Genomic DNA, 13,328 nt, shown 5'->3' with positions numbered 1-13,328 from the left:
TATCAATGCGACAGCACGTGAAATATGTTCGCTCCAATTACCTTAGATGACTATATTTTTTTAGATGCATTTCCGGGGCACGGTACGGTGCCGACTGCGAAAAAGTTATTACTTCTATATAAATCCTTGGTTCTTCCAATAGTTTAATGTCGCTCCGTGGCATACGCAGGAGGGAGCCGACACACTCCTCAACCTCTACACAGTATGCAAACTATGTTCTTGCGAATGACTCGAGGAGTTCTGCGCACTAAGCCATTTTCAGCGCTTGGAATGTACGCGTACGCTATGCCTCTTGCTCTTCGACGAATGGAACACACATCACGATACGTAACAATATGGCGACAAAATTCCAATCACCCAGGTTTAAATCTATGCATATCTTGGCTCGCATTGACCACGACTGGAGAGGGCCTAAGAACGCCGGTCGGAACAGACGCTAAGGTCTCGGACCACTGTCTACTGCACCACTCTTCATTTTGTATTACCCCACTCTTCCGTGCCACCTGGTGTAATAGCATCACCATGACAGTTCATCACATGAAATGTTTCGTGTCTTTTAGACGATCCCAAACATTTTTTTTACAATTTCCTGTTGCCAATAATCGAAATAGCAGTTTTGTTTACACCGATGGCTCCAATGCCAATTACCACACCGAATGTGCAGTAATTTGCACTGAACATTGCCATAAAAGTCGTCGGTTACCGGATGGCACCTCAGTATATGTGGCTGAATTATTTGCCCTTCTTCTTGCATTACAGCACTCTCAATAACGCACACCTATAAAACGAGGGCAGTAGTGTTTGTTCGGATTCGAAGAAAGTTATGCAACCTCTCATCGATTCAGACTTCACTCACCACCTCTTCGTTAGCATCTTCAGTCTCTATCATATGTTAAACACAAAGGGCATAAACATTAAATTTCTGTGGGACCGGGACATAGCGGCATTACGGGTAAACAGCGGGCTGACCGACCAGCCAAAGAAAGCTTTGACAGCCCGGTTGATTATGCATCTGCGAAACCTTTTATTTGCACTCTGAAAAAACATTTTTTGGCAACGACGATGGACCGATATTACCATAAGGCAACTTATTGGTTTGCTTCAAGCAGTGTAAAAGTCAGCAAACGTGCGTGTTTTTTTTTTCTTCAGCTACATAATTACACCGATTTAAAATGATATTTTCCCGACGTGCAATTGCCCAAACGGGCCGAAACGCCTCACACAAATAGCATTCAAAATCAAGCGTCGCGAAATACAACATACCGTGCGACCTGACAACGGAGTGTTTCTCACTCTCCGTGATCCGGTCCACTCTGGGCCCGTTTCACTTTCTGTCAGTCCGGATCGGCACCACCTTGTTGCCGGTACCGATGTTTCACACCCAACCAGCACAACCACTGCTAGTCCCGGCCACTCACCTGCAACCAGCCGGTTTAGCACGGGCCCTGGGGTGCAGGTAATCATGCTTGTGTTGCACTGCACGAGGCTCAGATCATCGATTGAGAAAAACAACAGGGCAACTACTGCCGCCTTTCGCGATCGCAGAGAAGATCCCTTCCTGGGTGACTGTGTGACTTCATCGGCATACCATCGCATTATTTATCAGATTTAGCGCCAAGTGGTCTGAAACTAACCATGACGGTTACCGTGACAGGCAGCACTATATGCTCCGTTTCTTAACGCTCCTTCCTTGACGCAAGACACCGCATTACTGCGTCCTGGGGAGCGGTGCTGTGACGTCATCATTGGACTAAGCCATACGGCACCAACGCTATGGCGGCGTGAAAACGCTGTTTTTTGTGCGCTTGTTTAAACACATCTTGGCCGATTTTTCGGCCTAGCACATGCAAGGAAATATTTTCAGCTGGGAACTGGTGTGGGTTTGCACCAGAGCTGCAAAGTCATTGCTGGCATGCGTTTCCGGCCTACCCCGACAGAGATAAAAAAAACTCGTTCACCAGTGATTTATCCGAAAGCGGTCTAGCCGAAGGTGCTTACGAACAGGCTGTGTAAAGGAGTACAGCGTACAACAACAGGATGGGAATGAGACACGACAGGCCAGACGAACTCGTGGCACCCTGGGACGCGCAGTGATAAGTTGGAATCACATTCTGTAGACTTAGGGGAAGCGTTTTCAGGCAGGATGCAGTCCGCACTCATGACCGTTACGCTGCGAAGCAGACAGCTCGTGCCACAGACAGTGAGAGCTTTCAGGCGAGCAACAGCGTGCGGCGGGCGGTAGCAGGAAGGGTGCCGACCAACTCACTGCTCAGATGATGGCTGCACACCGGCAACCCGGACTGCTAGGGCATGATCAGCTCCAGTAATAACTGCCTGTACGGCGAACACGCCTCCAGCCGCATTCCAGATCCCAATGTGCACGCAAGCGGCGTGAGATGTTCATCTTTACCGTACTTGGCACTCCCCGGTCTACGTGGACGACACTCGTCCACAAGATTCGCGAAAACAGAACAGCCAGCTTGTCCGTTATTACAGTGGTACTTATTTTCTAGCACGCGAGTCCACAGAAACCGGCAGAGAAATATGCGGGACTATCGGTGCAGGCTGATAGGAAATGACCGTATTAAGAGCCACCATGCTGAAAAAGACCCCATGCAACGAATGCGACGGGCTGAGCAATGCAGCTTGTCACGCACACAGATCAACGCCCGGCGGGAGCCTACTTCAAGATAACCCAGTGAGAGCATTGGCAGAAGGGCCAGCCTGGCGCAGACCTATCATTTGCTCAGCCTCGCACGAAACATCGTCGTATTCTACGTGTAAAGGCCTCCAGGCAGGCGGCGGCACTGCACTCTGCCGCAGCATAGTCGGAAATAAAATGCTACTGACAGCCATTGTTGCGTTTATTGTCGATGTTACAGCGAGTAAACGTCTCCGGCTAAATATCGATCGACCGGGCTGTGCACAAAGTTCACTGAAGAGCATGGTTCCGCACACGGCAGAGATGCCGAGTGAAGTGACAGGTTAAAGCGTTAGCAAAGCGTAGCGGCTCAACAGCTGATAACGCGATATCCAGCAGCGTGATTGCAGTAACTTCACTCGGGTCGCCCTTATCTATATTCTTTGCGGTATGATTATCAAAGAACAAACCAGACAATACATTTCCAAACAGAAAATCGTGGCGACCGGCCGGCGTTGTAATAAGTCCAGGCTCGTGTCCATTCAAAGACGCGTGGTGCTCGGGTGGTAACCAACAGCGTCCATAACCGTTCTTAGCACCAAACCGTGATCACACTGACAAGGACGTGCGAGACGCAGCTACGTATCACTACGAACCTTGGATGCCATTAATGTTATATCAGTGAACTGACCCATCTGAAAAATTCCGGAAGACTGTTGTCTGCGTCCTTCCCAATAATCACAAGCGCTCTCAGCCCGTGTCGTTGGCAGACAGCACGCGCTACTAAGCTGGACAGGGCGCTGCGGCCCAGGCAGCGTTACCTCCTTGCTGGTCGTTCTCGGACACAGGCGGTGGAATCGGCTATTGGCTACAGCAGCACTGTGTCGCAGTTGACGTCCAGGGCGTACGACTGAAAGGGCCCAAAAGCAGTTCAGCTGCGTCATACAGTATCGGACGGCCACGCACACTTGCGATCAGCCAACTTCAACAGCCGACCACGGAAAAAGCAGAGCCATGCTACTATTCTCGTAAATACGTCTCGCTGTGTATTTAATCGGACCATACTCGTCAAGAGAAAACATAATCAGGTGACATGTGGCTGCATGAAAGGTTTTAATTTACCGGCCCGATAACAAACTGCTTAGTTATATCGTGTTTTCCATAGGTAGCAGCCTGATGCAGATTGATGCCGTTTGCGTAAGGATTTGTTTCTCACCGCGCTCCGGGCGAACTCTGTCTGGTAATAATCATACACGCTGGCCACCGCCCGTTTGGCATCTTCCACCTCCTGCTCCCGCTGTACGATGATGCCGAAACAGCGCTCCTTTCCATCCAGCGAGTCGAAGTAGAAGACCACCTTGTTGTTGTTGACCTCCCAGCGCTTCAGACCTGAATGGAGTATGTTTCCGGTCGTCAGAAAACATGATAAGCCTCCGAAACGGCAGCTAACTCATACAGCTTATCTAAAGAGCCTGGCAACTCAGATCTAAACTTCATGCCATGTCTAATTGCTAGATAAAGAATGTGTTCCTAGTGTTGGCAGAGCCAACTCAGATCTGACGACCTGCTCGTTAAAAACAGACAACTCAGATCTGACGACCTGCTAATGGAAACTGACAACTCAGATCAGACGATCTGCTAGTGGAAGTAGACAACTTCAGATCTGACGACCTGCTCTTTAAAAAACAGACAACTCAGATCTGACGACCTGCTCGTTAAAAACAGACAACTCAGATCTGACGACCTGCTAGTGGAAACAGGCAACTCAGATCAGACGACCTGCTAGTGGAAACAGACGACTCAGATCAGACGACCTACTTGTTAAAACAGACCACTCTTATTCGACGAACTGCTGGTGAAAACAGAAAGCCCAGATCTGACGACCTGTCAGTGAAAACAGATAACTGTGACAACAGGAAGGCATATGTCTATTACGTGCCATCAACTCCCACTTACCCAACTCGACGTTCTGCTTGAGGTCATTCAGACTTCCCTTGTTGGGAATGAACCCGCTGACCATGTCCAGCTCAACCACAGCCATATTGGTTTCGCTATCCTCCTTCAGGTAGCTGACGCAGATGTCTTAAAAAGCACAACATTGCCATGTTATCATAACAACCAGGCAGACATGCCGTCATCTGTAAAACCCGTTGAACGAGAGATGCTTTCGAACACTTTTTTAATTGCACTAGGCACTGCAGTGTCTTCTGATGCTTTCACAGAACAGGAACACTGCAAGCTGGTCAAGAGCCTCCTCCCATGACATTCCCTCGCATCGCACTACATATTTAAGATCAAACCGAGCAGAGGCTGACGAGTGGCCTGAAGACCAGGTGAGACAGGAGAGAGCTAGAGGAGTCACTAGGCGCGTCACTCGTCTCACCTATGGTATGCTTCAGACATTCCCGCTGGTTCATTTTGGGCTTGGCAGCCACGTTGATCGTCAGTGCGTCGTTTGGACCGGCTGTGTACACGTTGTATTTCAACGAGGCCTGGCGAAACAACCATGTTACTTGTCATGCGCGTGGTGCACGTACATCGTCATGCACTGCTGGAGCTAATTTGTATGGTGCAGCAGACAAGGGCATGTCTCGGGGTTCGCATTCCCTGCATGTTATCATTGAACTGAATGTCCTTTACTCAGGCTCTCAATGAATCACATCAGCCGTCGAACAGCTGACGCGATAACGCTATATACTAAGAACACGGTGTTCAGCTCTCACACAGTTTACTGAGATACATTCTCAGCAGTCTGGCACCTAGATGATGATTATGATGATTGGGGTTTTAGGGCGCGTCGACTTCTAGGGTCATTTTGCGCCCATAACAGCTAAGTGTTTACCGTGGTGTATAAATGGCTGTGAATCCTACGCTTCTCAAAAATGAAAACAGCTGTCCGGTGCCAAGCATGCGAGAATCGTCACCAGTAAGGTCTGAAAAGGTAAGACCTAACACATCTCCTCCGAAGTAAAGTGCCCGCTCTTCTCTGAACTGTGGGCAAGAGGGAATAACGTGGCGAACCGTAAGTGGCGCATCACAGCGAGGACATTTAGGGCGTTCTTCACCGCACAAAAGGTAGCTATGTGTTGCGTGCGTGTGGCCAATTCGTAATCTGCTGAGGGTTACTTCTTCGCGTTTCAACTTACGTGAGCTTGAAGACCATACACCCAGTTGTGGCTTGATCATCTTTAACTTATTGTTTACAATGGCGTCCCAGCAGCGTTGCCATTTCCCCTTTACAAAGGTCGCGATTGCAGGGTAAAAGTCCCTTGCCGGCAAGGGTAAAGAACGGGTGCAAGGTGCACGCGCTGCCCGTTTTGCGGCCGCGTCAGCACGCTCGTTACCTGCGATACCCACATGACTCGGTATCCAACATAAGACGACAGTTTTACCAGCAAGATCCAGCGCTGTCAGGCGAACTAAAATATCCTGTATAATGGAACATCGTGGGTTATAGGTTTTCAGAGCCAACAGGCCGCTCAAAGAATCGGATAAGATCACGTGTGAGTTGCTCTCACCAACTTCGATGAAGCATAGGGCTTTACTGATTGCAACGAGCTCGGACGTGTAAACTGAGGCGTGTTTCGGTAAAGAAAAGGACCGGGTGGTTTGGTCATTCACAAATGCGGCACCAACGCCTACCTCCGTCTTGGACCCATCAGTATATGTGGCTTCAAAACCTATGTACAACCCGATGTGCTCCAGAGCCTTCGATCTCAGGTCGCATGGGATCGCTCCCTGTTTGCTTGTGCATGAAGGGGACACACCCACTTTTGGTGAGATTAGCTCCCATGGAGGCACTAATACGGGACGCAACCATAGCGGACAGCCTTCTGCTACTTTGGAACTTGCTTTCCCCATCACGTGAAAAGATTGCTCGGTGAGTCGGATGGTTGGGAAATTGAGCAGGCTTGCAAAAGTACCGCATGCCAAGCATTTCCCTTCTCAGTGCCAACGCCGGTTCATTAACTTCCACGGTAAGGCTAGCAGCTGGCGACGTTCTGAATGCCCCCGTCACAATGCGTAATGCGGTATGGTGCACGGTGTCTAATAAACGTTTGCAGGAACTCGGCGCGCTGCCATAAATGAAACAGCCATACTCAAGTTTCGAACGTGTAAGTGAGCGGTATAGCAGTAACAGTGTTCTTCTGTCCGCTCCATAAGATGTTCGACATACATACTTTAATATGTTCAATGCTTTAAAACAGTTGTCACGTAGGGTTTTCAAATGTGACCCATACGATAAACGGTTATCAAACTGCAGACCCAAGAAGCGGGTACTGGATTCGTTCGGGATGGTCTGGCCGTATAGCCTTAAAGCCATAGCGGGGCATTGACGACGTCGTCTGCAAAAGTGCATAGTGACTGTTCTCGAGGTCGAGAAACGTAGTCCGTTTATAACGCTCCATCTTTCCAGGCTGATCACAGCCAACTGCAAGCGACGTTCCAAAGAGGCAAAGTTTGACGAGGCATACCAGATGGTGACGTCATCCACGAAGAGAGAGCGGCTGACCGACTTTGGAAGGGAGTCACCAATATCGTTAATCATAACCGCGAACAAAGCGACGCTCAAAACGCTGCCCTGGGGCACGCCATTGTCTTGTTGGCACCTATCCGAGAAGTGTGAGCCAACACGAACTCTGAAAGAACGATCGGTCATAAAGTTCGCTAAGAACGTGCCCATGGCTCCTCGAATGCCATAATGAAAGAGCTTTTTCAGGGTGCCGTAACGCCACGTCGTATCATAGGCTTTTTCAACATAAAAAAACACAGCGCCAACATGTCGTTTTTCCCTAAAACTGGTGCGGATGTTTGTGTCGAGAGCTATAAGATGGTCAATGGTACTGCGATTTTTCCTGAATCCACATTGAGCAGCCGTAAAAACGCTGCACCGCTCCAAAAACCACGACAAATGCACATTTACCATACGTTCCATCAACTTACAAATGCATAATATCAGTGAGATAGGGCGATAGTCTGCAGGGTCAGCCCCACTCTTACCAGGCTTGAGCATAGGGACAATATGTGACTCACGCCACGACTCCGGAAAACCTCCATTCTTCCAGAGTTTGTTGTACGTCGCTAAGAGGGCCTCAACTACTGAAGTGGGACGTTGCTTAAGCATGGCGTTGTGAACTAGATCCGGACCTCCTGCCACATTGCGCAGCGATCCGATCGCGGAAATTACTTCGGCCATTGTAAAAGGTCGCTTATACGACATCTGCTCCGTCGTGTTGAAGTTGACAGGGGATGCCTCGCAGCGGATCCGGTGACGCATAAACTGCGGGACGGCATCGCCGTTACCACACCGTTCGGAGAATGCGCGGGCGATTTCATTTGTTGCGTCAGCTGGGTGTATAATGTCACGTCCATTGATACGGAGCACAGGGTGTGGTACAGACGAGTGCTGTCCCGCAATGCGCTTGATCCGTGACCATATATTGGATACAGGTGTTTGGCAGTTTAGTTGGCCGACGTACGATCGCCACGATGCCCGCTTAGCCTCTAGAATGGTACGTCTAGCAGCCGCTCGTGCTCGTCGAAATGCAATGAGATTCTCAGTAGTGCTCCGACGGCCAAACTTTCTAAGGGCCCTCCCACGTGCACAGATTGCGTCCCGGCACTGCTGCGTCCACCATGGGACAGGAGGACGACGAGGGCAGCGCGACGTTCGCGGTAAGCACCTTTCTGCAGACCGCAAAATCAGCGATGTCAAATCCTCTACCGACGAGGGTTCACTCGCTGGCTGCATTGTAAGGGAATGCTCGATCCTCGCTTGAAACTCAGTGCAGTCGGTTTTTCTAAAATTCCAGCGCTGTGGCCGAGAACCAAGAAAAACGTCAGCCCGGTACTTGATCCAGATGGGGAGGTGGTCACTTCCCATTGGATCGTCTGACACCGACCAGTCAAAATGGTTGATCAGTTGTGGGCTCAAAAGACTTAAGTTGATTGCCGATGTCTGTCCCGATGGGAGTGTAAAATGGGTACGCGCGCCCGTGTTTAAGAGGCACAGCGATTCTTCATGTATGAGGGCTGCGCAGCGTTTCCCGCGAGTGTTTGTCTTGACACATCCCCACGCTGAGTCGTGAGCGTTAAAATCACCTAAAATGAGGACAGGCGGCGGAAGCTGAGCCAGCAGGTGTCTCAGATGAGCAGACGGAAACCCGGTCCCCGGAGGCAAGTAGATTGAGCATATGGTGATCGTATGGTATTTTAACAACACTTGACTGCGATAGCTTGAAGCTCAGTATTCAAAGCCAGCCTTTGTGCACACACGCTGTGGTGCACGGCTAGGAGAACGCCACCATGAGCAACAGGGTCAGGTGGTAAGTCTCTCCGCCAAACAGCATAACCCGAAAGACTAAAAACGCTGTCCGGTGCCAGTTTTGTCTCCTGGAGACATATCACCGCCGGACGCCGCTCGTTAATGCATAGTTGGAGATCCTGGTAGCTTGTTCGGACGCCCCTACAGTTCCACTGTAAAACATTCGTCATGGAGCTAAGACGTCAGGGCGGTCGTTAGCTTCCTATCACTCCATGGCATCGACACCTACCGGAGGGCGGGGGCATGCGTTTGAGTTGTGAGTGTAAAACAGACCTACTTTTAAAAATACTCGGCTGCGCCGGCCACAGCAGACCCAGACGGTCCAGCTACGGGGTGCAGGGGCCCACCAAGGTCTGATCCTACCGACGCCGGCCGGGTCCTGGGCCGAATACGTGGGATGCCGTCTGTGGGCGAGATTGGCCAGGGGGGGGGGGCCACGCTTTTCCGGGCGCCCCACTCTAGACGGGGACGGCGCCGGCGAAGCCGTGACCCTAGATGGCAGCGCAGGAGGAGGGCCCATCGGTGGCTTCCGAACCTCGGATCCACCAGGGGCCTCTGCGCTTCGTCTGGGCGGTGGACCGGCTTCCCCGCGGGAGCACGTCCCTGATCCGCCCCCGGCAGCCGGTTACTCGCCTTCGTCCTCTCTTGCTCAACTAGACGCGCTCGCTTGGCTTCGCGGGCGCGCCTGTCAGCTTCTTGACGCTCCATCGTCTCTGCCACGCGTTCACATGCACTGGTGAGGGGTGTCTGTGATGAGGAGACCGGTGGTTTCTCAGACGAAGGAATACCGGACGGCGCGGGAGGGCTGCGGCCACGCCGAACCGTCGTCCACCCGTCACATGTTGGCGATCCAACTGGTGCCGAGGAGGCCGGCAGCACGGCGGCCACCGACTGCTCGGTTGGTGCGGAGGGAGCTTGGGGTGCTGGCTGTGAGTCCGGGGCGCGTGCTGAGGGTACAACTGATAGGCCAAACGGTCTCAAAAGTTCCAGAAATTGAACAGCCGTCATGTCCTTGATCACGTTGGTGTGCGGCAACGAAGCTTTCACTTTCGATGCGTACGATGTTTTTGGGTGGGGCTCGTTATAAAGTTCTCGAGCCTCACGGAATGATACGTTTTTACAAGTTTTGATTGATATGATTTCCTTCTCCTTAGCGTAGGCTGAACATGCACGGTCGTAGGACATGTGCGGAACCTGGTCCTTGCCGCAGTTGACGCAGTGGGGTTTGTCAGAAGCACATTCTTCGCTTATGTGCTCGAGGGGCGCACATTTGCCACACGCAGCGCGGATCCGGCAGTTGGGTTTCGTGTGACCAAATCGCTGGCACTGATAGCACCGCATGGGGTTAGGCAAAAACGGACGAACTTTTACGCAGACGTGTCCCACACGTATCTCGGATGGTATGTCGGGGCGACTGAACGTGAGTGTAAAGTTGTTCGTGGGCACTAACTCTCCTCCCCTTCTGACATTAATCCGTCGAGCGGTGGTCACTCCAAACTCCGAGAGCTCCTCCACAATTTCTTCCTCGTCAACGTCACTGCAGGTCAAAACAGTTCACCACGCCCCGGGACGAATTTTTCGTGTTATGTGGTGTCGCCGACATTGACACTGTTTTTTCGCGTTTGCCAGCCCCATCCCCGAACACTGTACGAAAATTCAGTTGCTTCCATAGCCCGACTCGCCTCCAAGTCACTAGCAAATTGAACTTCTATTTTTCCATCTCGGAGCTTGTCACATCTCATAATTTTTCCAAATTTGTCGCAGCCATTTATTCTCTGAAACGGTGACAGGGACGCCAACCTAATCTCGTCACTTCCGAAGACGAGGATCCGTGGTCCGGGGATAGCAGATTCGCCTCTGCACCCTGGAGTTGTCGAGGTCCGCCCCCTTTTCAGAGGACGGGTGTTTTTAAAGGTAGAGGATGCCATGGAAAAGGGGGTTTGCATTTCGGCACCGGGGCTCCCCACCCACCACGGAACCCAGCTGGGGGACGGCCCAACACTCCCTAGGGAGGTGGTCACCGCCAGGGCTACCCCGGTGCTATACGGGGAGAACGACGCCTCCCACACAGCCAGGTGTAACCGGGGAGACCCCTCCCCGTCCTGACCGTGGTTCAGCGCCGCCGCCCCTTGACCCCTAAAGCCGCTGCGCGCGGCCAGGCGCCCCAAGCGAAGACCGACAAGGGGCAACCGCAACGCGAGCGACAAGCGGCTGGACCCGTGTGGGGCCCCACGGCCCCCCCACGCCCCTGATATACGGATATCGGCCTGATATACGGATATTTGGCCACGGATATCCTGGCCAAAGTGGAGTGTTGGGGCGCGCCGTGACTGACCCGCACGACGCGCCCCTCAGCCACCAGGATCTGACCAACCCGGGGACGTGGGCGAGGGGGCACGGCGACCCCGACAAAACGAGGATGAGGAGTGGTGATAGAGCCAGATGCGGGAGTGCGGGTAATGTGGAGGGAGCGGGCGGGACAAGGAGCAGGAGCTCACGTACCGGCAGGGTCGCTGTGCCCTGAGAGGAACAACTTGCACTGTCCACCCGTTACCAGAGCTGGGACCCGAGGGCGCGCTAGTCCCCTACACCGACCGAAGCCGGTGCCCCTGCGGGTCTGGCACCTAGACTTCACGGCCGGCGGTGCATTCGATGCCGGCTCTGATGTGAACTAGGGTACATCTGGCACCATCTGAGCTTCCCGTGCGTGTGACCTGCTTCAGCACACATCAGTTATCATAAAGGTTTCATTGCAGGTATGCCAGCAACTGCAAGTATGCCAGCGCAACCCAACAGCACAGATCATCTTCCTTCCTCTGCCCTTCTGCACATCTCTCTGACTCTACCGCCACCAAATCTCTCTCTCTCTCTCTCTCTCTTCTCTCCTCTCTCTCTCTCTCTCTCCTTCTCTCTCTCTCTCTCTCTCTCTTCTCTTCTCTCTCTCCTCTCTCTCTCTCTTCTCTCCTCTCTCTCCTCCTCTCTCTCTCTCTCTCTCTCTTCCTCTCTCTCTCCTCTCTCTCTCTCTCCTCTCTCTTCTCTCTCTCTCTCTCTCTCTCTCTCTCTCTCTCTCTCTCTCTCTCTTCTCTCTTCTCTCTCTCTCTCTCTCTCTCTCTCTCTCTCTCTCTCTCTCTCTCTCTCTCTCTCTCTCTCTCTCTCTCTCTCTCTCTCTCTCTCCTCTCTCTCTCTCGGTCGCTCTCTTCTCTCTCTCTCTCTCTCTCTCTCTCTCTCTCTCTCTCTCTCTCTCTCTCTCTCTCTCTCTCTCTCTCTCTATCTCTCTCTCTCTCTCTCTCTCTCTCTCTCTCTCTCTCTCTCTCTCTCTCTCTCTCTCTCTCTCTCTCTCTCTCTCTCTCTCTCTCTCTCTCTCTCTCTCTCTCTCTCAACCGTGGTTTAACACGGTTGCTCCACCACTGACCTGCACCAGGGCGCAGCCGGTGCCCTGTGCTCTGACTTGGACGTGACCTGGCAGCAGCGTGACGTCACGAGTTTGCATCAGTAGCAGATTGTCCGCCGTCACGCTGATGACGTCGTTCAGCGAGTCGTCATCGGAGACGTGTACTCGCAGGTCGGCGCTGCTGGAGCGAGGCAGGTTGGCCGAGAAGGCGGCCAGTGCCTCCAGCGCCAGCACCGTATCCTGTCACGACCGCCCGCCAAGTGAGCAGCGCACAGGACATTGCAGAACCCATTCGATAAGAGTGGGCCGGACTCAGGGGTACAACAGACCCCTCCGAGGGTAGTGAGCACAACACATGGGTATGAAAGTCCTCTCCCTGGGAGTGAGCAGGACACACAGGTAGGACAGACCCCTCCGGGGGTATTGAGCAGGACACACAGGTACGGCAGACCCCTCCGTGGGAGCGGGGGGGGGGGGGGGGAGTGAGCCGGATACGCAGGTGCGACAGGCCACTCCGAGGGGTGAACAAGCCATACACATACAATGGACTCCTCCGTGGTGAGTGAACAAACCACACAAGTACGGTAGTCCCCTCCGTGAGGGGTGAGCAGGATACACAGGGGTATGAGGTAGGGGTACACGGGGAGGGGTATGCAGGATACACATGTACGGCAGTCCCCTCCGTGAGGGGTAAGCAGGATACACAGGGGTATGAGGTAGGGGTACACGGGGAGGGGTATGCAGGATACACATGTACGGCAGTCCCCTCCGTGAGAGGTGAGCAGGATACACAGGGGTATGAGGTAGGGGTACAGAGTGAGGGGGTATGCAGGATATACATGTACGGCAGGCCCCTCCGTCGGGAGTGAACAGGACAAACAGGTACAACAGACCCTTCTGAGGGGGAAGGGGCAAACAAGCCACACATGTACGACAGACAGCAGGCAATGTGTGGCAGTGTCGTGACCAGC

General features: G+C 52.7%; 1 protein-coding gene across 1 annotated transcript in view; it reads right to left on the bottom strand.

The window, feature by feature from the left end:
- Positions 1-2,846: 2,846 nt before the first annotated feature.
- LOC119103238 (pregnancy zone protein-like) overlaps positions 2,847-13,328 on the bottom strand; it is a 66,109-nt gene continuing 55,627 nt past the window's right edge. The window contains 5 exon segments of the mRNA XM_037226680.1: positions 2,847-3,551; positions 3,858-4,030; positions 4,598-4,723; positions 5,025-5,133; positions 12,379-12,597. Coding sequence (XP_037082575.1) covers positions 3,510-3,551; positions 3,858-4,030; positions 4,598-4,723; positions 5,025-5,133; positions 12,379-12,597 — 669 coding nt within the window. The 3' untranslated portion in view covers positions 2,847-3,509.

This window comes from Pollicipes pollicipes, unplaced genomic scaffold (assembly GCF_011947565.3).
Source record: "Pollicipes pollicipes isolate AB1234 unplaced genomic scaffold, Ppol_2.1 Scaffold_5724;HRSCAF=6776_pilon_pilon_pilon, whole genome shotgun sequence".
NCBI classification, from domain to species: Eukaryota; Metazoa; Arthropoda; class Thecostraca; order Pollicipedomorpha; family Pollicipedidae; genus Pollicipes; species Pollicipes pollicipes.
This window is presented reverse-complemented; position numbering and strand designations above follow the sequence as displayed.